This window comes from Asterias amurensis, chromosome 8 (genome assembly GCF_032118995.1).
Source record: "Asterias amurensis chromosome 8, ASM3211899v1".
NCBI classification, from domain to species: domain Eukaryota; kingdom Metazoa; phylum Echinodermata; class Asteroidea; order Forcipulatida; family Asteriidae; genus Asterias; species Asterias amurensis.
Genome location: NC_092655.1, coordinates 20,985,429 through 21,010,589, shown reverse-complemented (window position 1 = coordinate 21,010,589; position 25,161 = coordinate 20,985,429). Strand labels below are relative to the sequence as shown.

General features: G+C 39.4%; 2 protein-coding genes across 5 annotated transcripts in view; both read right to left on the bottom strand.

Moving 5' to 3' along the window:
* Positions 1–3,387, bottom strand: part of LOC139940351 (uncharacterized) — a 34,375-nt gene extending 30,988 nt beyond the window's left edge. Inside the window, exon 1 of the mRNA XM_071936565.1 lies at positions 3,209–3,387. Coding sequence (XP_071792666.1) covers positions 3,209–3,257 — 49 coding nt within the window. The 5' untranslated portion in view covers positions 3,258–3,387. The remainder of the gene's footprint in view (positions 1–3,208) is intronic.
* A 2,207-nt stretch (positions 3,388–5,594) lies between these two features.
* Positions 5,595–25,161, bottom strand: part of LOC139940496 (pleckstrin homology domain-containing family A member 1-like) — a 32,274-nt gene continuing 12,707 nt past the window's right edge. Inside the window, exons 6-14 of one of the 4 annotated variants that reach the window (XM_071936783.1) lie at positions 24,342–24,500; positions 20,994–21,068; positions 16,524–16,688; positions 15,832–15,900; positions 15,355–15,419; positions 14,537–14,600; positions 14,097–14,183; positions 12,164–12,254; positions 9,660–9,799 (exon numbers count right to left, since the gene is read on the bottom strand). In XM_071936783.1, the coding sequence (XP_071792884.1) occupies positions 12,210–12,254; positions 14,097–14,183; positions 14,537–14,600; positions 15,355–15,419; positions 15,832–15,900; positions 16,524–16,688; positions 20,994–21,068; positions 24,342–24,500 (729 nt within the window). In that variant the 3' untranslated portion in view covers positions 9,660–9,799; positions 12,164–12,209. Of the gene's footprint in view, positions 9,800–11,168; positions 11,196–12,163; positions 12,255–14,096; positions 14,184–14,536; positions 14,601–15,354; positions 15,420–15,831; positions 15,901–16,523; positions 16,689–20,993; positions 21,069–24,341; positions 24,501–25,161 lie in introns of all 4 variants that reach the window. The other 3 variants (XM_071936784.1, XM_071936781.1, XM_071936782.1) reach the window with 3 other exon arrangements.

Here is a 25,161-nt window from a genome sequence, read left to right as displayed (position 1 = left end):
TGTACACCGGTGTACATCACCTTGATCGTTCCCGGCAATGGTCGATTTCCAGCGCTGTGTACAAAACAACTGCGGGTTCGAGGGAATTGTTTTTTGTTTGTCTGCTTACTAAACAATGGATTGTCGTAATAATGTTTGAAGATGACAGAATTTCGAGAAGAGGAATAACAATTATACAAAGGTATAACAAAACAATTGTTGCACGCTGTGACTGGGGTCCTTGGGTTTTGTACACTCTCGAGGGGAAAACACCTTCAGCTTTGCCTCGGGTGCCATTTCCCCCCTCGAGTGTACAAAACGCCATGGGATCCGTCACAGCGTGCAACAATTGTATATTGAACACATCACACATTGTGATTGGCTATTGATTATGTTGATGAATATTCATGCAGAGTAGCATGCACATCAAACCACAGACTTGTTTGTTCGCAACTTTGGGGGAAAAATCGATGTTAAATTTTGTTTATTGAATTTGATTTTTATTGATTTTTCCGAATCAGGTCCGACTTGGAACCAAGTTTTTTGTTCAGAACCCAAACTGAATTTGAAACTTCTGAAAACGCCCAAGCTTGACACACAATGGGTACACCTAGATTCTGTATTTTGTATATATAAAAAGATGGCAGGGAAAATGAACTATGAAAGCCTCGCACCTGTTGACAAACGAGAAAGAAACTCAACAAACCCTATATGTTACTATGAGATTAAAACTTTCTAAATTCTATTGAAAATAACAATTTACCCATAGCAATTTCAATGTTTGTATGCGATGTAAATTGTACATAAATAATTTGTTTGAATTCACAATGAAACAAAACACAAATTTAGAAAAAGGGACGTTTATTTTGTTAGAAACCCTATTTGCCAAAAATTGGTATGACCATCACATCTAGTTTGAATGATACATGAACGTCAGTTGGGCAAAAATCTTGTTGATTAATGTCAACAAGTAACCAGAAATGAATGTCGAACCTTGTTCTCAAAGTTTTCTTTATAATTATTCTGCTTTAGTTTTATTAGACTTTACAATGGTATAAAAATATAAATATACAAATCGATACATAAAGAAACAAAGAAGCAAAACACCTAAAAATAAGTGGCAAGGAGGAACAGGTGACCAGCCATCCTGCCACAAAGAACGTCCCCTTATACCCACCCCACAGTTAAAAACCACCCATCCCACTGTTTAAAAAAAGAAAAAAGGGGGCGCTTGAAAGGTGGGTCTGACAAAAGTTTGATGACAATTGACAAAAGACAACAAAACGATGACAAATTGAAGCACAAGGACAGACGAAGAACAAAAACACAACCCAGCTCAACGAACAGTGCCCTTTGATATTTCATGGCTAGGTTTTACTTCCAAACAGTATGAACAAAGCCTTTTCACCTCTTTCCTTATGGGATTGCAAATATCATGCTTATAAATGTTGTGCCTGTCCCCCATGTAGAGAATTGGCCCAACTATAGTTGGACCCACAGGACTAAGTGTATAGTTTGAAGATGGACTCAAGACCAAGTCGTGCTGAGTCCATTCAGTTAGGACAATCCCAACTATACTTGGGTCAATTCTATAGTTGGAAGTAACAGTTGGCAATTTCACAATACTTGGGGAAATCCCCTGACACTGACATTATGTGCACAGGTTGCACAATGAAAGCACACAATACTGTACAGCATTTAAAGGGGTGTTTCAGCATGGAACAGACATGGAATTATTAACTCACACAATTACTGTGTGTGTGCGCCCTCCCTTTGTGTCATATCTATGGAGGGTATGTGCGCGCCTGCATTAACTAGGTGAGAGTTCCTCATTCCATTTACAGCCATGGGACTGTTTCGATCATGATGACACAGCCCCTTAAAATGGATCAATTTGTTTTGCTGGGGAAATCCGGTTGACAAATTGTGAGTGAAGTTTTTTTTTAGCAATTCCCTGAAAAAATCAAAGGGCGGTATTATTATTAATAATAATAGTATTGAACAAAAATGAAAAATCCAGAAAAGTATAGGTCTCTTCGAGTCTTGTCTGGAGACAAAAACATGGGACAAAAATTAAAATATGGTAAAGTATCAGATCTGCACTGATGCATACTGGGTGTTTTTTTAAGTGGTCAGTGATTAAAGATTAACATACGGCAAGTACAACCAAAATTCAGAACACAGAAATTTGACACCGTGTTGAACTTCAACCATGAAGGGAGGAAAAATTAGATTCAACGAATACATGTAGGTTTCTCAACCATGACATACCAGAAAAATCATGGGATAACTTTCCGTTTGGCGCCACCACTTTTTTACAAAAAGGGATATCTCATTGAGGTAAATAAGATTACTATATTATTTCATATCGAATGAAAAAGTGGTGGCGCCATACGGAAACTTTTCCCAATTATGTTACATTCAAGTCCAACAGCTACAGTATTTCTGTAAATAATATAATATAATCTGGACACCAATAATCTTACCAAGCAATGAAAGTTTCGTTCGTACAAAGTTTTTATGGTCATAGAAGGTTTGAACATGTTGGAGTAAATACCGAAAGATAGGCCCTTACTTCTTCTCTTCTAGAACTTAGGGTCCCCTGCATGCAGAGCCTTATAATTATACAGTTTCTAGAAAAAACCGAAGGCAAGGTGTATTGTTGTCTCTCCCTTTAATTTTAACAAATAAAAGGAAACCGAAGTTCCAAATGAGTTATACATTATTTATTCATTGAATGATGTAGTAAAGTTGGGAACCAAAGAAAATTTGGCATGTAAGTTGGAACAGAATGAGCACACGTCCCATATCGTATTTCATTTGTTTGGAACTGATTTAAGGACAAAATAATGTTATTATTTACCACAACAAACAACTAATGTCTAAATCATAAATGTATTAAAAAATTAACATGATTTTAACATCAACAACACTTCTCTGATCGACCATGGAAACACGGATACAATCTTCATTAATAACTGCATTGTCATTGCCACATGGTAGTGTAACTTTGCAAAATTGTGGTACAGTGTGAGTCAGTCAGTTTCACTGTTTTGTTGTGGCAAACCAGTAATCAGTATGTACACTACACTACAGCAAGCAGTACAGACGAACGTACAGACGGGTTTACAGACGAACGTACAGACGGGTTTACAGACATGCCGGCGACAGACATGACAAAAACACAGACAAGAACTTAAAGACGTTCCGAGTTTATACAGTATCTTACCTTTAGAGATTCCCAAAATCTCATAGGCGGTTTTCCTGTCAAGTGACATATTTTATTAATAGAAGTTTCAAGTCATATAAAGATGACATTCATAAAGTTTTGTGCAGCTGTCATGGACATTTCGAAGCACGTTTACAAACCATTGTGACAATCATATGGCGCATGCATGCAAACTGTGCTACTGTACTTGCGCGAAACCTGTACGATAATTGTCACGTGACCTTTGGTATGGCACCCAACTCTATTCGTAAAGCAAAGCGCACAAGGAGACGGATAGTCGGGAGCAACCGTCTCTAACCGGAAATGCCCCACTTGTTTATTTCTGTAGTAGTTTGCGTGATGGCCGTCACGTTTATTGCTCACTGATGCATGTCTTTGTCTTTACTTTACCGGAAACTATTATGATTCGGGACCGGTGTATGTCTCTTAAAAATAAAAAAATAAAAAGGAATTTCTGGATGTTATTTGACCTGGCCACTTGGAAACATGCTTGCACAAATCATAGATAAACCTGAGGAATAAACACAAAGGAAAAGGGAGGGGCGGAGACAACCATGAATCTTTTGGGAAGGGGCACTGTGTATAGCACACTGTGTATAGTTCCTTTTCAAAGCACTGGCCCCAATCAATTTTCTAAAGCCTGGACCCAATTTTATAGTTTACTTAAGCAGAAACAATTGTTTGCTTGGCGCAAACGAGCAGGATACCAGTCACAAATTGCACACAAGACATTTTGGCGATAAACAACCATTCCAAGCTCTTTGAAATGAATGAGCCCTGTTTGTTTTAACAAATAAACTTTATAAGCACCGCAAATCTGGTTGCCAACCAAGATTCCATAAAATGTTTACACTGTCGCAACTGGTGCTCCACAAATTATTTTGCTTTTGTGAAATGATTTGTTGAGCAGTTTTTTCTGCATATCAGCTTTGTCATGTCCGCTCCATAAAAATTGCAGTCCAAAACCCCTGCTATGGCTCGAAACATCATCAAACATGCACCAACACCCCCCCCCCACCCCTTCAAGAAAAAAATGGTCCTGCTCGCATGCAGTGATCCCCACCCACTGCACCCTCCAGGAGAATGATGCCCATGTCGCATGCAATTATGTCCTCTATGCAATACTATCCGGAGAACATTATTGCATATGCAAAAATGTCCGCCGGACGGTTTTGCATATGCAATCGTGTCCGCCTGGACACTACTGCATGATGCAATTGTGTCTGCCCGGACACATTTGCATATGAAGTTGTGTCCGCCCCTCGTGCAAAACCGTCCTTGCAGTAAATTAAATGCCCTTGGTCGATGAAACACATTCGCCATTTTTTTACAGGCTTGCATGTCATGAATGACATGGGAAATGTTCGGCCGTTGGGTATTCGCTGCAATCATAAAGTAAGTGAATATTCATGCTGCATATATAATGTAGGTTCAGTGCATGCACGCTCGCTTGGAAACGCACGCACATACATGTACAGTCATGTACATTTGTTGTACATGTCCGCCGTACGGTTTTTGCATAGCCCCGGACACGATTGCATATGCAAAAGTGTCCGGAGCAGACAGTATTGCATGGCGGACACAACTGCATTTGACACCCAAACTGACAAAAGGTATCTAGAGTGAAATTTGAGGAATCAAGACAAGCTCCAGATTCGGGTAATAAAAAAAATAGTGCACTTTATTATTTTCAAACTTATATCAACAATGCTTAGCTATATACAGCCGAGTAAGGGTATAAAATAGTTATTCCATTAGTTAAAGACTAACATAATATCTTTTTATTATTATTCTAGGGATAGTTAAAGATTTGTTCATTTTTTTATTCAATAATAATACAAAATAAAATACAATCTAAATGTACAAATTTACGCAACGCTCTCTATATCTCTTTTCAGGAAATTATTTAGAATTAAATTAACCATTGACATTTCCATCATTATTGGTTAATTGATACATGTTAATTGTTAATTATAACTAACCTAAAAAATTAAAATCTATAATTCAGTTCCCCATCTGCATTGAATTTTTTTTCTTCTTGGAATTTGCCGCAGAACGATTTAAAATTCATCTTAAAGGAACACGTTGCCTTGGATCGGACGAGTTGGTCAAAACAAAAGCGTTTGTGACCGTTTTTTATAAAATGCATATGGTTGGAAAGATGTTATAAAAGTAGAATACAATGATCCACACAAGTTTGCCTCGAAATTGCGTGGTTTTCCTTCTACTGTGCGAACTAACATGGTCAGCCATTTATGGGAGTCAAAATTTTGACCCCCATAAATGGCCGACGTGTTAGTTGACGAGGTAAAAGGAAAACCACGCAATTTCGAGGCATGTTTGTGTGGATCATTGTATTCTACTTTTACAACATCTTTCTACCCATATGCATTTTATAAAAAACGGTTACAAACGCTTTTCAAAGACCAACTCGATCGATCCAAGGCAACGTGTTCCTTTAAATGGATGCCTTTAAAAGTGTATTAAAAGCAACTTATCCTGTATTGACCAACTATTTAACTTTTAATATTTTAAAATAAACAAAAACAAGCCTTTTAGTCCTAAAAACATGACAGGACTAATTGAACAAAGTAGCATTTTCCCTTCTTTTCACAATTGCTGAAAATTACATTGACACACCTGCCCAATCACTCCTGTGAGGAGAGAAGTCATCATGGTTAACTACCTATCACTAGCACCACAGAGTCTGCCTGATTGAGAATCTGCCCGATTAGGAATTATAAACATTGGTGATACTGTTTTCTAATCGAACTGTTTTCTTGAGTGGTACACCCAGAAATATTTTTGAAGTGGGGCATGAAGCTATAGGGCATACTTGTTGATTGCGAAAGGGACCACAACAAATATCAAAGGAAAACACAAGCAGCTTTTTGTGGCATGACACTAGCACACCCTTAACTCCCAAACCCAGCCCAACAGTACATCATATCTTGTTTTAACAAGCTCATCTTCAAGGTTTGCCCTTAACTTTTTTAGTAACGGGGTAGCAGGACCAGTTAGCAGTTGCCATTTATTTAGTCCATCAGCTTCTAAGTCACTTTTCGCTGTTTCAAAAGATATAGAGATGCTTTCGAACACGAAACTACTCAGCCGGATCACTTGAAGTAAATTTTGGCTGTTTCTCAGGTGTTTTAGCTATCATTTGGCCAGTGAGCCATTCTTTTTAAGGGCGGACGCTGATTTTGGTAGTACAATTCCATTCCCTTCCACCCCCTACCTACTTTGGGTGTACCACTGTAAATTACTGAGTTTGTTTGAGCACACAATCAATTTACTAACATTTTGAAGTACTATAAAAACAAAAATTCAGCCACAGAAACTTAACCACAGTGTGCTTTATAACTTAAAAGGCAGGATGTACTTTTGGTAATTTCTACACAAATAAATGAAATAAAAACTTGGGGTGTTTCGGGTTAACTTGCGTAATTTCTTTTAAACAAATTGTTTAAGTAACAGAGCACTAGAGTCCCATTGAAATTATGGAACATTGTTAGGAACAACCCCCTTTAAAGTAATCTGGTCATGTTTCACCAAAAAAGTTTGAATATGAGAAAGGCTTCTCAGGGATCTGAAAGAACACAATTCAAGGCAAAATTTTTTCCCCATAAGTTTCTTGCAACTTTGACGGCTATTGAGCCAAAAGTTTCAATGGTTTGTTATTTGTTGCATATGTTGGAACACACCAAGAGAGGATACTGGTCTTTGACAAATATACAAAAAGTATACCCTGCCTTTAAGAAAACTTGTCACTTGATAATTACATGTACTGCCTGTGATCTTCAAGACAGTTGTGTTATCTCAAAATAATCTCATAAACAGTTTCTTTTTATTCTCAAAAGTTCTGATTTCATCAACTTTTACCTAAAATACCAAGAAACTGTTTTCACTGAGGTCTTAAAAGTGGATATTTGCCATACCATAATACTTTTTATAATTTGCATAAATTCAAAATAATAAATTTGTTGATACTCCTTGGAAGCACATTTTTGGTCAGGTAAAAAAAAAGAAGACAATATTTCATATCAATATTTAAGGGAAGTAGATGAATATTTTAAGCTTACACAATTGCAATATGTAAAGACATTTAAATATGTTCACAATGCTTGATATATAAATATGATGATTCTTGTTAAATGGCTAAAAATAATCCTTACAATACCGTTTCAAGACAATAGTTATTTCAACAACAGGCTCGCTTTTCCTGTAAAGGAAACCACAAAGTCTTTCAACACCAAGAACTTGTTTTCACATTAACTAGGATTTACCTTTGAGCTTCAGAAGTTGTTCTACTTCATCAGCAGGACACAACTATTTCAATACAATTGCAAAGTTGCAAAGATACAAGCATTTAGACTTTTATCTGGCAGCCATTTGGTTTTCCTCCTTATTTTAGGCCATTTCTGAAGAGACTGAGCAAGTATCGAAAATCAAATTGTTCTTAATTCTATACAAGCAAAACAAAAGAAATTGGTGGACACACAAGATGAAGATCTGTGGTCAACATAACAAATTTTCTGTAAAAAAATTATAAAATAATTACCTCAGATTCCCCAGAATTCCATCTTTTGCAGTTATGTTATTATTACTGTAGGAACAAATATATATAAGTGAAAAGTAATAAAACTGCAAAGGTAAGATTTGAACTTAAGTTTGAAGGCAGGCATTTGAGCTTATACGGATATTACCATCCTCTAAAAACGTGTTACTAACAGCAAAATTTGCTTTCTTCAAATTCAACTGTGCAATTTGCAATTCAAAATAATGTGTCAATTTGTGATTCCTGAACACCACTGCGCACTAATACTGAAGCTCAATATGATTACTTCACGCCAAAACCCAGATCGCGATTGAACGACATGTCAAACTTCACTGATGTGTGCGCGCATACATGTCCAAACTACTGTTTCTCACTTGCACTGACAGCGATCCAGTGCAGTGATACACGAGTGATGGAAAGTTTGTCCAACATACGAGCAACCAAGGCCTCACAAGTGCAGAGTGCTATTTAACTAGTTGTTAAAACTGTTTTAGTTTTGCTATTTTAAGCGGACTGAGCAATTTGTATACCTATGGTACAGAAGGTTCTTGGTTCAAGGTTCAATTTCACTTTTCCTAAAGAACTCTGCTTTTAGTAGAAAGTGTAAAACTGCTTGTGTAGGGGTGATCTCATTAATACAATAAAATGTCAGTTTTCTACCTGCACAAAAAAGCATAGGTAAAACCAAGCAACCAGGGCCACATTTCATAGCTCTGCTTACCGTTAGCACTGACATAGACCTTTATCATGGTGCGCCGCCATCTTGAATTTTCCCCATTGATATCAATCCAACCAAACCGAGGCTGGAAGAACAAAATAGTCTGGTTCCTATTTGCAAAATGATTATTAGCATTCATTATTGTTATTCGATACAAGGAACATGACCAAGATGGAGGTAGCATGATAAAGGTCTATAAAGACTAAACCTTGACAGCCTTTCCCACAGAGCTGGGGCATAATAGCATGTGCAGTTTAAACTAGTCTAATGCTACACGTATGTACTCAGTCAATGCCTACACATAAATCTCCTGGGCCCGATTTAATTGAGCTGCCTAAAGCACAGAGAGTAACTAAGCACAAAACAGGTTTGCTTACCAGAATAAGGTTAATAGCCAAAATTCCATAACACATGAACCATTTATGCGGTGACTGGTTTCCTGCAAACTTTTGCTCAGCAAGAAATTTGTAAGCACCGTCTGCTTAAGCACCTATATGAAATTGGACTAGCTAACTTTTGCTAGGGCAATACATTTGTTAAGCAGTATTTTTTTAATATTCTGCTCATGATTAAATCAGCCTAAAAAACACGGTTTGAGAAAAACAGAATGATAGGTAAATTGGTTAATTCGCCACACTAGGAAGCAGCTGACACACCAAGGTAATATTTTAGAGACCTTTCTATTCCAGCGTCGCAGCCCAAAATTTTGCCAACCGAAGTTTGAAAACTGTTGAAAGCCATGAATGCAAAACAACAACAGATGGCCAAGTTTGTAATAAAGTCACACAAATACTCGAAACTTTAGTTCTGAGTTTGTTGGAAACAAAGCAACCAATCGAGGGAGGTGTTTTAGTTAATTGAAAGCTGCAGAAGATGTTGATTCTGGTCACAATATCTCTCCACAATATTGAATGGTTTGCTAAAAATCTGTCCATCCATGCCAACCAGCGTGATTTGTTTAACGTCAATAGACAGGTGTATAATTTGAGTATCCCACATTTTTGGAATAACCTAATGCCGAGTCTGCTGCCACCTAGTGTTCAGAGCCTTAAATGTTAGTCTCTCTGCCTTCGATAAACTCCATTATAATGTTCCTCTGTTCTTGATCTTCCTCAGTTCCTGATTCGTTCCCTCCAGGTTTTACTGGCTTATTCTCAAAGTCTATCGCATCCTCTGGCGGCTGCTCGATGTTGATCTTGATGCCATGCTGTTTCTCCCATTTGACAGTTTGTTCCGTTTCCACAGGAGTCTTAAGTAATTTGGCTCTGATGCAAAATGGTTTACATGTACTTTCAATCTTTGTTGACTTCTTTTGCTTTAAGTTGGAATAGAAGAAAGTGTGATTTAGGTATAAGCTAAAAAGATAACACAATTATCACAATGCTCATTTTATATTTATAATTGCCGCCACAGTAAAGCCTGGTTCATACTTCCTGTGAGTGTGAATGGAAACTCTGGCGTTTCTGATCAGCAGAGTGTGGGTTCGAATCCCCAGCAGTGACCCATGTTCCATGCAGTGTGTAACGCATGTCAAAGAACCCAGTGCACTTTTCGAAAAGAGAAGGGGTTCACCCCAATGTTCCTGGCTGTGGCTGCTAAATGTGCTGTAGCACCTTGTAAACTCTTATAAGGTGCTACATAATTGGGTTTCAGAATTCATCACTTAAATAACCTATCTTTCTGAAAGTTTGTATATATAGTTTTTAGTAACCCTTGGAGTTATAGACTTCTATTCAAGGAGCTTTTGGGAACAGTTCCTGAGCACTAGAGAAGTAGATAAATAGAGCAGGATGTCTTCATATAGAAAGAAAATAACAGAGGATAGACAATTAACCGTCTTTTTCAGATAAAAAGAAATTTGAGTCTGAAAAAAATGAGTAGAAGTGAGTTGTGGTGGTTCTTACATCCCCATCTCCTTACATTCCCACCGGTTATTTTAAAACCACTGGAAACCGCAACAAAGATTATTTGTTCGTAAACTAGGTGCTACAGCAAACCTTTAGAGTCGGATAAAAGACTGTTTAAGATAGAGCCAGTTTACAAGGTTTTAGTGACCCAAACACAATAATTGATGTGCAAAAATTAATAAATTTTGGTGAAAACCAGGTAAGGTCCAGGGGTAGGATTTTGGCGGATTCATTACTAAAGAGGCCAGAATAATACATCCTTTCTTCTTTCCCAACTCACACCTGTTATCCTGTTCCAAACAGTGGACCCCCTTTTTAAAAATTTAACCACAAACAAGCCAGTAGTGCTCAGACATGCAACTTTCTAACTGAAAGGAAAAGAGGAAATGGCCTATCAGACTTAACTTTTGTACAGTGTTTTTCAGTTTTCTATGGCACTGTTTTGAAAAGAAAAAGAGGAAATCAGCTGATCAGCTGAAAAGTTGTATGCCTGCATGCTGTTGACTGCCCCAGGCAGATTAACTGCTCGCCCATGAAGTTGATACAAGTAATGACAATTTAAATACACTCACTCACTAAAAAAAGATGTACAGTTTCAAAGTTTGAGTAGCGAAACACTGAAATTCTTGAGAAATGGAGCTTTCTCGTTGAGGGAATTTTTACTTACTGATTGTTTGAGTGCGGAATGACAAAAAGATGTATAGTTTGAAAGTGTGCATAGCCAAACTCAAAGATTCTTGAAAAATGGAGCATTCTTGTTTAGAAACTTTTACTTACTGAGTGCGGAATGACACTATCTCAGGTCTGCGTGGTAGGATTGCATCAAAATATAACATGCAAGGAGCAGCAAACAAAGCACAAACCAAAAATAAAAATATGGAGAAAACATAATTAAATTAAAACATATTGGGTTATTCAGCCATGCAAAGGTTAATGATGAAATAAAACAGCACTCGTGTGAATGTCAAACAATTCGGGGCAGCACCACCGCATTGCTTTGCATGCAAATTCTCACGACCTAACGGGTTATTTGCATAAGACCTTTATGCAAATTAGTCAAGCAGCAATTATGCAAAAGCCTACCCTGGTACACCCCATTAGAAACAGAGCTTTTTATTCTTATCCTGTATAAACCAGATGTTTTTGTAGATTTTTTGTTTTGTTTAGATGATTTTTCCGATCAAGAGAACTTTGAAAATTCCATCAGGGAGAAATGAACACCAAACTGGCAATATTCTGAGACTCTCATACAACTATTGGTTACGCAATGATTATGAACTGCCAAATCAAGAAATTGTAATTCCACAACAAGACAACAATTCTAGTTTTTGCGAAAAAGAAATCAGCGGTTAGCTTGGAAGAATTCGAACCTGCAACCTTGTAATTGCAAGTCACGCAGTCTAACCACTGGACCAGTCACAAATTTTTGTACTATGCCATATTAAACACTTTACATCAGATGACTTCTTTAGAATACAACAAGTGTATTAATTATCCCTAACGAGCGAAAATCAATACCTGATAGTATGGGTAAAATCATGTTCTTCTTTTTATCCCAAATGCAAATTCTAAATCTATTAAGAGTTTATTTATAAAGCTTTATCACACATCTGTTATTGTTAATTTAAATGCAGGATGAGGGATGTACCAGTATTGAGTTAAACATGCAGCGGGCGGTAGTTAAAACATGCAGCGGGCGGTCTCTATGCATGCTTTGAATTGAGACAAAGGCGCCTTGCTTCGTCAGCCACGATGGAATAAGAGTTACGTACATGGATGAGAGGCCAAGTCTCGTGCATAGCTTAGGGTGGTGGTACGCTACACATAATCATCAGAATCATCATCATCGCTATACATGAGGGGCTATCAGTGTGATGGTTCAAAACAAAATATGGTCAACATGGCGTTACTATGATACCACAAATAAACCCCTTGCATAGGCCATGTTCGAAACGGTGACCTCGGCTTCAGCTGTGGCTAGATCAGCGCGTCTGCCAGTATTAAAGAATAGGCAGATGCGATCTAGCCGTAGCTGTAGCTGAAGTCGTCGTTTCGGACACGGCATTAGGCCTTCATCACTGAGGTCAACAGTAAGGGCGCTATTTGAGCGTGTGACGTCAAATGCAATGGGGTTATGAATTCAAGATGATATGGTACATATATATGATGGAAAAGATAAAATAATAACAGGAAACATGTTTATAGGATTTGGTGAGGTATCAATGTATATTTGGTTTGCGGTAACACCATGTGTGTATCTACTTGCCAGGTAGAGTTGTTCTTAGGGAACTGTCTTGCTTTATTCTACTGCCGCGGAGTAGATAATCGGAGGCCTTCATCACTGAGGTCAACAGTAAGGGCACTAGTACAGTTAATTACGATCCTATAAGCTAAAGTAGTAGTCCAGTCTAATTTCTATACCATCCGCCCTGGTAATAGTTAAAAAGCAGGACAGTTCTTTTCAGAACTGAGAAGTCTCCCGAACCTCCGATTATCTACTCCGCGGCAGTAGAATAAAGCAAGACAGTTCCCTAAGAACAACTCTACCTGGCAAGTAGATACACACATAGTGTTACCGCAAACCAAATATACAGGAAACATGTTCCTAGACTTTAAACCATTAAAAGTTAACCTGTAAAAAAAACTTCAGCTTATGTTTGAGTCTAGTTTCATCACTTCAAATTAAATTCAGTTAAAACTTACTCCAACAGTTAATTAACATCATCAGGGCCCAACATCATTGAGCTGCTTTAGAAAAAAATACTGTGTTTCTGCTTAGCAAAAGACGATGGGCCAATTTCATTGAGCTGCTTAAGCAAAAAATTTGCTTAAGCACGAAAATAGCTCGCTTATTTTACACATGTTACTGGCCAAAATTTCATGCCATATACATTGCTTATGACTAGTATTTAGCTGTTGTTTACTTAGCATAACAATTGAGTGGAGTCTTGGCCGGTAATCTGATTTTACTAAGCAAGGAATTTTGTGCTTAAGCAAAATTTTGTGCTTGAGCAGCTCTATGAAATTGGGCCCAGGATACCAGTGAGTCACAGATGGTACAGGGGACATGCCATTTTGGCTGGTGACCTTTTTCTGGTGAGCATCCTTTTTTTTAAAGCTACTTTCTGCACTTTAGCGGCTCTTCGTTCCAATTTCATTGAGCCGCTTAAAATCAGCACAACAAAGTTATGCTTTCAAAAATAAGGTTACCAGCCACAATGTTATTTCACATGTACAATTTGTGACTGGTATCCTGGTCAATTCTGGGGTGCGTTTTGGCAACCCCAACCAAAGCCCAACCAACTCAACAAGTCGGTTACTGGTTGGTCTGAACAGCATCGTCAACGTGCTCAACCCAACCCGCGAAAACGCTCAACCTATAATCAATGTTTCTGGTTGGGGTCGCCAAAACGCACTCCTGCTCAGCAGGAAACTGTTAACCAACATTTTCTGCTAAAGCAGCTATATGAAACTGGGACAAGGGCCCGATTTCAAAAAGCCTGTAAGCACCAATATTTTTAACTGGCCAAAATTACATTAGGTTCGCTTTTGTGTGACAGGTGCCCCACTCATCATTGGCTCAGCAAATTTGCTAAGCAGTATTTTCTGTTGAACAGCTTTATGAAATTGGTCCTTGGTGGTTAGATCAAGCACCTATAACGGCAAACTTGAACGCAGCTTTATTAATTCATGAAGCAAACTTACACTGACTTGGGGGGCACTAGCACGTTTAGGGGCTCGGACATCGTTTATAGCATTAATCCATTCTGCCATGTCCTCTGGCGAGTAGGCCTTAAAGCAGAGAAGAGAAAGAAACAAAAATTTGAATTTAACAGACTCTGTTACCGTGTTTACAAAAAGAGCGTCCTTGTACATTCCAGGGCATTTGCTGGGAGGCTAATACTATCATCATCATCATCCTTCGTCCTTAGACGGAATAGTAGAAGCAGCTTTGATGAAGTGGTGCCAGGTTGCTTTGTCCCTCATGAGTTGTTGGGTCTCGATTTGATTGAGATTTGTGTAGACATTACATTTTGAATCATATTACTCCATGAAAATTGAATTTAAATAGCTGTTAAAAACCTTGCAGGGTCGTGGCTGTGCGATAACACACCCTCTAGCCGGCATGGTAAATGATTGCTTACCTGTATAAAGAAGGTTCTTGAAGGGCTGATGATTTCAAATAAATTGTCTCTCCCGAGCGTGTCACTACAAAGAAAGAACAAATTGGTGATAATCGTCTTGGCTCAAGATGTTTCTGTTCAAATGCAGTTATTCAGCAAAAAATGATTAAATGATTATAACAGTAACAGTTATAACAAGTATCGTCTCTGTACATGTCTCTGAAATCGAAAACCAAAAGTGTCCATAGAATTACTGACAGACCTATGCCACAGCCAAAGAAAAGGGCCTGCAGCCGATTTCACGAAACGCTAGGATTAATCCTAACTCGAGTTAGGACGAGTAACTCAATGTTAAGGATGGGTTCAATGCATCCTAACATATTTGAATACGGATTGAACTCGTCCTAAGTCCAAAGATTAATCCTAAGTTAGGAAGAGTTTGGTGAAATCAACGGCTGGGTCTCAAAATAAGGCAAACAAATTATGTGTTTAGCGTCTTGTATTTTTGACAAAAGGACGGACAACCGATGAACTTGTGACAACTCACCCTTAGCCTTGTCCAAGGCTCTTTACGCAAGCACCACCGGCCCGCTCTGAATTCAAGGACTGCATAGATACTATACTGCACGGTACATAACAGTTCTTGATACCGTCCTCGTACAACGAGGCCGGATGTTGCGGCCTCATTGTACGAGGTACAACAACCTCGAAAAACCATGCTTCGACCCCCACGGTATCAAGTACTTGTATGTACCGTGCAGTATAGTATCTATGCAGTTCGTGATTTAAGAGCGGGCCGATGGTGCTTGCGTAAAGAGCCTTAGACAAGGCTAACTCACCCTATGTCTGACATCTTGCACACCGTTATATCCTTCTTAGTTATCGTCTTCAGAGGAAGTTTATCCTGAGGCGAGAAATTCAAACCAAACTTTAGTTATATATGACAAGTGGAGTTTACTGGCTCAAAGATAAATAAATAAACCACATTTTTGACCACCTAACATCACAAGGCTAGACAGTCAATTCAAGGTGAGGGCTACACTGAACAGATTAACTGCCACCAGGGTTACGGTTACGTTACCCCCTACCTGATCTAGGGCTCAAACAGGATACCCCAGGGTTCACAGTCGGTAAGGATGTAGGCAATCCACTAGAAACCTAGCTAGTAGAGCAAAATGCACTAGCGTCCCAAATTTGTGTGTAATTTGACTCCTAACACGGCATGGCGGACATGTACAATAGTCAAGTGATATTGGTGCATTGGTCAACGTTAGTTGTTATGGTTTTAAAGAAAAAAGAAACCAACGCATACATACGGAAGAGGACTTGTAGTAAGCTATCCCCACATCATCCAGAATGAAATACCTTCTCTTCCAGTTTTTCCTCTGTGAGATAAACAAACAAAGAAAGTTATAGCACGGGTTAAAACAAAAATCAGGATCACATAAAAAAAAACACTTTTATATGAACAATCCATTTCAGAACTTGTACTAGTGTTTTATCTGCCATTCCTAGGACACAAGTTATCTTTCAGTCATTTTTTCACAAGCAGCTGCAAAGTGTTATGTTGACGCACAAAACATCAAAATGTTGTTTCCTATTTGGTATCTCAAATAAGATCCCCTGGCTGCCGCTTCCGAGGTTGTTTTTATAAACTTGTGTTTGATCCCTGGCTACATTGCTGTTACTGGTTGCATGGCTTCTGACTGGCACCCCCCAACAAAGATATTGACAAAATAGGGAGACAGCCAACATAGGGTTAGATAACTCAGTTAGTAGAGGGCATGGCACATTCAATCTGGACGTTGTTACTTCAAATCCAGCTCTATTCAATTGTTCTTTGCTTAACTTCAAGACACAAAGATATATGGAGATAACAGTTGTGAGTTGCAAGATGAAAAGGATGTTTAACTTTATCCGCCACTGAGGTTTCCTGTAATAATGATCAAATGAAAAGTGAGCCTTCTAACAATACAGCTCCTTAAAAGTGAAAACAATTAATACTTACCACACCCCCTTGCTTGACACACCATCCAGATTTGACAACCTTCTTCCCGGGAAAGACTGGGCTGAGATTTCGTTCGCCCCCACTCGACGGGGAAGGAGAACGAGGCCACGACCTGGTTCTGAGCACCGCACTCTCGTCCTCACTGTCCGTGTCACTGTGTGCATTCTAGACGAATAAAAAAAGGCCATAAATCAATCTCAGTCTATAGCCTGTCACCATTCAATCAACAGCGCAGAATTCGGCAATCCAGTTTCATGAAAATTGGCCCAAGCCTGGAGTTTCCATTGGAAAATCTTAAAGTCACTGAGAAACTTTTGAAGGGGCACCAAGGCCAAGGCCCCTGTGGCCTGCTTGTAATTACAGGCCTGACACATAGACCACTTTATGAGTAGACAACAAACTGACATTGTTTTGTTGGGACAAATGGGCTGTAGATATTTTTTTGGGAAACAGTGCTGCGACGCTTCACAGTGAAGTGTCATAAAAATCCTATCATTTTCATCTAAAGCAGTGGACACTACTAGTAATTACGCATAAAACCTTACACGGTAAAGAGTAATGGGGAGCTGTTGATAGTATAAAACATTGTGAGAAACAGCTCCCTCTGAAGTAACGTAATTTTCGAGAAAGAAGTAATTTTCCACAAATTTGATTTTGAGTACTCAGAATTTAATTTTGAGGTCTCGAAATCAAGCATCTGAAAAGCACACATTTTCGTGTGACAAGATTGTTTTTTCTTTCATTATTATCTCGAAACTTCAAGGACCAATGGAGTTCAAATTTTCACAGGTTTGTTATTTTATGCATATGTTGAGATACACTAAGTGAGAAGACTGGTCTTTGACAATTACCAATAGTGTCCAGTGTCTTTAAAGGAATCCTATATTAAATTTTGGAGTGTTACAACAGTATACAAAATATGGCAAGTGGCGCGTCTTCACTAATCAAATGACAAAGATCTGTATGTGAGGGATATAAAGTTGTTTATGTAAATTTTGTTGAATACTACTTTCGTACTCCATCCATCAATCAATGAATAATGATAACAAAGCGAAAAGCAATACAACATTCACAAAGCATAATAAGGACATACGTTATTGACATTGAAATATGATACAGGATTGATGTGCTTAAGATGTAAAATAGTCTTGACTAAAGAACCTTAACAGTCCAATGGCTTGATTAAAAGGGATTCAACACCTTTTATATATCATGTTTTTGGCGATGACTGTGAATGAGGATGTGTCAGACATCAAACTTTTCATGTACTTAATTCAGAATTTGGTTCGGCGCGACTCTGGGGTGCCTGTCTGAAACGGGTCTTAGCTACCACAGAGTCACTTTAAGAGTCTTGATTGGCAATGCTGACTTTCTATTAGTCACTAGTAGATGGCACATCAGCAAATGGCTCAAAGGGACTGAGCAAGTCTAGAAAGGATTCTTGGGGTGCGTTTAATTAGCTTCCCTGGGTCGACCCTGCGGTGCTCATTCGGTTGAGCCCCTGACAAGAGCTAATCGAACGATCACTCGCCCAGGCTCTCGTGGTGACATCATGCACCTCGGGCCATCCCCAAGTGACCCGTTCCACAAGCAGGGCACTCGGGGCTGACCCGGGTGAGCCCCTGGAATGACGTCAAAGCTATTCCAACGTACCAGGGGCAGACCGGGGTCGACCAGGGGAAGCTAATCGAGCGCACCCTTGTTCCAAACTTTGATCCAGATGTTTGTTTGATACAGGTATCTCTTCTCCAGTAATTTGTGTTGTGCTATAAGTGACTAACAATAAAAGGAACATCGCCATTCAAAATAAGAGTGTATAAAGCTGATTGAGGGATGATCAAGTACAAAAACATTACAAGACAAGTTATGCAGCCTGCCCACTGACGCCCAGATTTCATAGAGCCATCAACCACACAAACATGCTAAGCACAAATAGCTTTGCTTAGCAAAAAGCAGGCTTCAAGTTTCCTACTTGCAGTTCATATGTATGTTGCCTTAGTTTTTGGCATTAAATTAGTACATTTAGAAGCTCTCTTTCTACTGAGGCCTATTTGTTTGTTAAAACATCAGAACCAGACTACTATAGCTAAGCACACTGATCGGTTAGTAGTCTCTCCTACCATCAATAAATTTGCATAATTTTGAATAAAGTTTGCATGTAGTCAAGTTCTTCTGTATAATAAAATCCTTGTGGAAAACATTTAGATCATTGTTTATTGTTTTTAATGAATTTAGAATTAATTTGTTAGAACGAGGGCTGGATTTTCTAACTTAGATGACTGGCCAGAGTGGTTGGTGAACCATTTGAGAAATTAGGTCAAACTCCTGCCTGCCACATATAACATCAAAAGCTATAGTTAAGTAGGATTTGAAACTTTGCATGGTGGGAATACAATATGGAAAAGTTTGCGGTAACACCATGAAATGATTATTTCTCAATGAATTGGGGTGGTTCTAAAAAGTCCCGTTGTTTTCAACTCGACGTTTCGATCAGTATGCTCTGATCGTCTTCTGGAGAAAGCATTGAGAGATAACCATTACAAGGTGTTTCTGCAAAATTTTCCATAAGCTTTAGTTGTTAACAGTTACTATTATTGCCCGTAAACTTAGAAGGCCATCATTACACTGTGTGACGTGAAATAAGCTGCATCTACATACTTAAAGCCATTGGACACTTTCGGTAAACAGTATTTTCCAAAGGCCCACACTTCGTGTATCACAACTTATATATAAAATAACAAACCTGTGAAAAGTTAGGCTCAATCGGTCATCGGAGTCAGGAGAAAATAACGGGAAAACCCACCCTTGTTTCCGCATGTTTCGCCGCGTCATGACATGTGTTTAAAATAAATCCGTAATTCTCGATATCGAGAATTGATAATTGTTTTAATGTGTCCTCAAAAAGTAAGGCATTTCATGGAATAATATTTCAAGAGAAGTCTTTCACCATTACCTTTTGTAAACCCTGTAAGTTATTTGTAAATCTATGAACTTTTTTTTTTTTTTTTCTGTTCCGAAAGTGTATAATGGCTTTAAACGTTCTCGATATAATTTGGAGATCTACTTAAATCACATTAACCAACACCAAAGCACACACACAGATAAGCTCTAAAGAGTAAGACACTGAAGAATTCAAGCTATGATTTTAAAAACGGTTCAATACCAACATGATAGTTTCATCTCGGTTTAAACTATGCCCTAACTTAGTGGCCATCCCAACTATAGCTAGCCTTTCCAACTATAGCTTAGACAGGCCCAGCTTGAGCAACTTCAAACTGGGATAGGCCCAAGTGTCAATCGGACAGTAACTCAAGTTGGGCATAACATAGTTGGCCTTACCCTCTATAGTTTAGGCAGTCCCAGCTTGAGTAACTTCAAACTGGGATAGGCCCAATTGTCAATTGGACAGTAACTCAAGTTGGGGCATAACATAGACCGTGTCCAATGACCTCCACAGCTTGTGCATACAACGTGTAAATCTACATGCAGATGGCAGGCAACCACAAACAACGAATGCATCAAACTGAAGCTGGATTCATACTACATGCAGATAGGGAACAAATCTTGACATCAACGATCGAGACACCGTAACAAAAAACCCAGGCCTGTATGTTGTTGTTGTTTTTTTTTTTTAAAGGGCAAGGGCACCAAGGCATTTTCTCCTTGCTAAAGGGCACCTTATGAGAAAATTTTTACTGGACCATTTCAAGGGCAATGACCAGGGGCCATGAAGGCAATCACTTCTGTTGCCTCTTTGAAGTAGCAGGCCTATGCAACGTACCTTCAAAACATCAAGGTCAACCACTTTATTTTGGATGACATGCATACAGGCCAAATTTTTCCCAAACCGTTTTTTTTTAAACACCTGAGACAACTTTGGAGCACCCTAGAACCTTTTAGTCAGTCAGCTGGATGGCAGACCTTTTTGTAAATTACCGGGCATTCATTTACCGTGCTAGTTTCCTTTCCCCATACGAAGGGCCAGAGGTACTGGCATTTAAGTTTGAAATCTCCCACAGGTTTTTCAATTCAAGGTGAACCAAACTCATAAAGAGAACACATTCCAGTGCTTATTATGAAAACCTTAATTGTCTTTCCTTTGTCAACTCAGTGTTTCATTGTGATATTATTACCCCGGAAACTCTTTTTACCCGTAGATAAACTTTTGTTTGCAAGTATTGTTTCTGTGCTTTTTGAAATTGATCGAATAAATAATAACAATAATAAATGAAAATTATCACTCCGGAAACTCTAAAAAGTTCCAACATGGATTTCGTTTAAACATTTTTTTAACACTGACCCGAGGTGGTTAACAATTCCGCAGTATGAATGTACTTGAAATGTGCAGAGTGGCATGCAATCTGACAAAATGCAGCAATTTACAAGACGAGAGAGGGGTGGCAGGCGAAGGGAGTGGCAGGCGAGGTGTTGGCAGGCGAGGTGTTGGTATAGTTACAAGGAGATACCTACAGGTGTATATTCAAGATGAGACTTGAGGTGCGACGACGTACAAGCCGGCTGGTGACTCTGCCTTTTATCACTGTTCTTCACATCAGATATAAATGTGGTACAACATACAGTACAGTTTTAATAACAATCTATTCATCCTTCCATAGTCAACCCCCTTTCTAGTCATTCAATATCAAGTCGACCATGCCACTATCTGGCCAAAATATAGCCAACCCTCCTACTAACTGGCCATTCACACAGTCAACCCTCCCACTTTCTGGCCATTCAAACAGTCAACCCTCCCACTATCTGGCCATTTAATATCAAGTCAACCCTCCCACTATCTGGACATTCAATATAGTCAACCCTCCCACTATCTGGCCATTCAAATAGTCAACCCATCCACTACAGTATCTGGCCATTCAAATAGTCAACCCTCCCACTATCTGGCCATTCAAATAGTCAACCCATCCACTATCTGGCCATTCAAATAGTCAACCCATCCACTATCTGGCCATTCAAACAGTCATCCCTCCCACTAGCTGGCCATTCAAATAGTCAACCCTCCCACTATCTGGCCATTCAAATAGTCAACCCAACCACTATCTGGCCATTCAAATAGTCAACCCTCCCACTATCTGGCCATTCAAATAGTCAACCCTCCCACTATCTGGCCATTCAAATGGTCAACTCATCCACTATCTGGCCATTTAATATCAAGTCAACCCTCCCACTATCTGGACATTCAATATAGTCAACCCTCCTACTATCTGGCCATTAAACACAGAAAACCCTCCTACTTTATGGCCATTCAATATCATCTAAGTTTTGAATGATCGATAAAGTATGTACATTGTATGCCACCCTGCTGTATGGTGTAGCATATGCAACCACACACACAGTCAACCCTCCTACTGTCTGGCCATTCAAAATCATCCACTATTGTTTTGAAGGATTTGAAGGATAACTATACTATACCAGCCCGCAATTTGTGGTGAATGCATTTACACAGTTACACAGTCAACCCTCTTACTATATTCAATATCATTCACTGAGTGGTTTTGAAGATTTAATACACATAAATGCCATCCTCCGATGTTAATGTGAATCCATCAACACAATACATCAATGAGTTCACACCACACACAACCAGGGGAAACCCACTCACAGTCAGGTTGGGGCTGATCCATAGAGTTATATATAAGAACTAGAGGGCGCACTGGCCTATATACGCACCCCGGCATGCGCGAAGGCGGCCATTTTCTAAGTTGACAAAACTGGCATCTCACAGCGTGTGTTTGTGCGGCCATTTTGTAAGTTGAACAGACAGCATCGCGTGAGCGTTCAATAAAAAAAACCTCAAACGTGTATTTCATATTCAACGCGCGTGCAGAATGACGCGCTTGTCATCTTGCGGTCCCGTGGCGTTTGTGCACGAAGCATCACTCGTGCACCCTCTAGTTCTTATATAACTCTATGGGCTGATCCGTATTGCCCCTGGTGGGATTTGAACCAAAGTCCTAGAGATGGAAGGCGAGGAATGATACCGCTACACCAACCCTTTTCCAATTAATAATTATTTGAAATAGTCACTAGTCCTGACCCTATAAACCAATGGAAAAAAACAAGACAAATTTCTTATAAAATCTTTTTGTCAGCAAAAACGGAAATTGTTTAATTTTTGATCTAATGCTCAATCCTCTGTGATAACTCAGGCCTGTATGCTTTGTTTTTGAAAGGGCAAGGGCACCAAAACATTTTCTCCTTGGTAAAGGGCACCCTATGAGTCAATTGTAAATTTCTACTGGAGCATTTCAAGGGCATCAAGGCATAGACCAGGGGGCATCGAGGCAATCGCCTTTATTGCCTCCGTTAAGTATCAGTCCTGATAATACAACAGTTCCCTTTTTCACAACATGTATACAGCTGTTTCTTTTTCAAAGTGTTAGTAGCATGCTTACGAACCACACTATGACTAGATTGGCTGAAATCAAACTGCCAATAAGCATTTATATGATTGTAAAATCAACCACCAACCTTTCAGCTTTAGGACTACATATGACCAACACACACCAATCGACAAGTTTTTGCTTCTTTATCACCGAGCTAGCCTGGTGGCTAGAGGCAGTTTACAAAACTCGGGAAAGATTTTATAATGCAGTGCTTAAAACACAGAACTGTAAGGTTAAAAACGAATTATATACAATACCCCCAATGCAAAAGTAACACCTATTAAATCACTGCGGTACCCACTGCTAACGCCAAGGATTCAAACTGCCTCTGTCCACCGGGCTAGCTCAGTAGTCTAGAGGTAAGCTTCTGCTCCGGCAATGTAACGATCATGGGTTTAATTCCGAATGATTTACAGTGGATATTGTTCACACAAATCAGGAAAGCATTGAGTATACAGTACTCAATAAACATTGATGAAGGGGTAAAAACAAATCACATTTGTCTGACAAATGAAAACAAATTTCCCTCATGCGTTTTTTTTTTTGTGCAACGTGCAAGCAGTCTTTGCACTCACCAGTTTCTTGTACTCTAAATACACTCTCCAGGGGACATTGGATTTCCATTTAAACGAACTCTGTTGGGTATATTTAGTCAACAGATAACAGTTGTGAGGGCCAAGATTTGCTTGCCCACATCAGGCCTGGAATTACGGGCATGACATGGCCTCCATTGCCCCTGGTCTTGGCCTTGTTGCCCCTTGAAAAATTTCCCGATGACTTTAAGATTTTCCAATGGAAGTGCCCTTTGCAAATTGAAAATGACATCGCCCTTTTAAAGATTGAATTCCAGGCCTGCCACAATGTAGGTTCTTGTTACTTAAAAACATGCAGTTAACTCAAATCACGCAGACTCTTTGACAATACACCGATCCATTAGGCTCCGCCCACGGCGCACGTGTGAGCAAGAGCATGTGAGCACCGATCCATTAGGCTCCGCCCACAGAGCACGTGTGAGCAAGAACATGTGAGCACCGATCCATTAGGCTCCGCCCACAGTGCAAGTGTGAGCAAGAACATGTGAGCACCGATCCATTAGGCTCCGCCCACGGCGCACGTATGAGCAAGAGCATGTGAGCCTCTCCAATGCCATTCTGCACAACTCTGCCGTGCACGCCAAGCATACGTGCACGCATGTCAGACTTTATAGCGTCAGACTTTTGGTTGTGCAACGAGTTGTGATTGGTCAATACGCAATGGGGCGGAAGCACTACCTCCCAAATTTTACGTAGCAAGTGTCACAACCGGCAACCGGGATTCGAACCCACACTCTGCTGATCAAACACCAGGGATTGAATCCGGTGCTCTTAACCGCTCGGACATGACACATCACAAATTGCCAGTAAGTCTAGTTCCTCACCTCTACCGCCTTTCTGTGTACCACTCCACCAACGATTTCCGTCTTGTAGCTCAGTAGCGATTTATTAGGAGACTTTGGGGATGAACTGCCGAGGCTGTTGGCCCTTGAGATGTCCACTTTTAGAGGGGGACTCGTCTTCGTTGCCTCAGGAACCGGTACCTTTAAAACAGATGGAAAGCAGTTTATGAGTTTGGGCTTGGGGTTGTTTGGACTTTGCTCTACCTGTCAGGTATTTTTTTAAACATGCATTTTCCTTGCGAGTCTAGACCTGCAGATCTGCAAGGGTTGAGTATGATCATAGATTGGTAAATACTCCATAGTTAATGACCCAATAAAGTTACTTAGTGAGCACACATGTAACACTTTAGCTGATAATAGTATAAACTGTTTTGAAAAAGAAATCCCATAGATAAGTGTATAATTACAGGTTAGCAGGGAATTGTTTGCTTATGCGCGTGCGTACTCCATGTTACTAGGCATTTTCGCTTACCACTGAAATTTGGCGCTTGCACAGAGAATGGCGATCGCAAGTGCAAAATTTGGCAGTAAGATGAGCCAAGAAATTGGGCCCAGGGCAAAATTTCATAAGCCTGAAAGCACAAAAAATTGCCTAGCTCTAAAAAATATTTCTTTACAGAAACGGATTACTAGCCAAATTTACATTAACTTTACATTGTAGTGACTGATGTCCGATTCAAAATTTGCTTAACAGCTTTATGAAATTGGGCCCAGATCATAAGAAGGCTAAGTCTTTGCATCTCTGTGAAGGCAAGTTTGCCTCTTCCAAGACAAACTAAAGGTGCATGGAGATCAGTAAAAC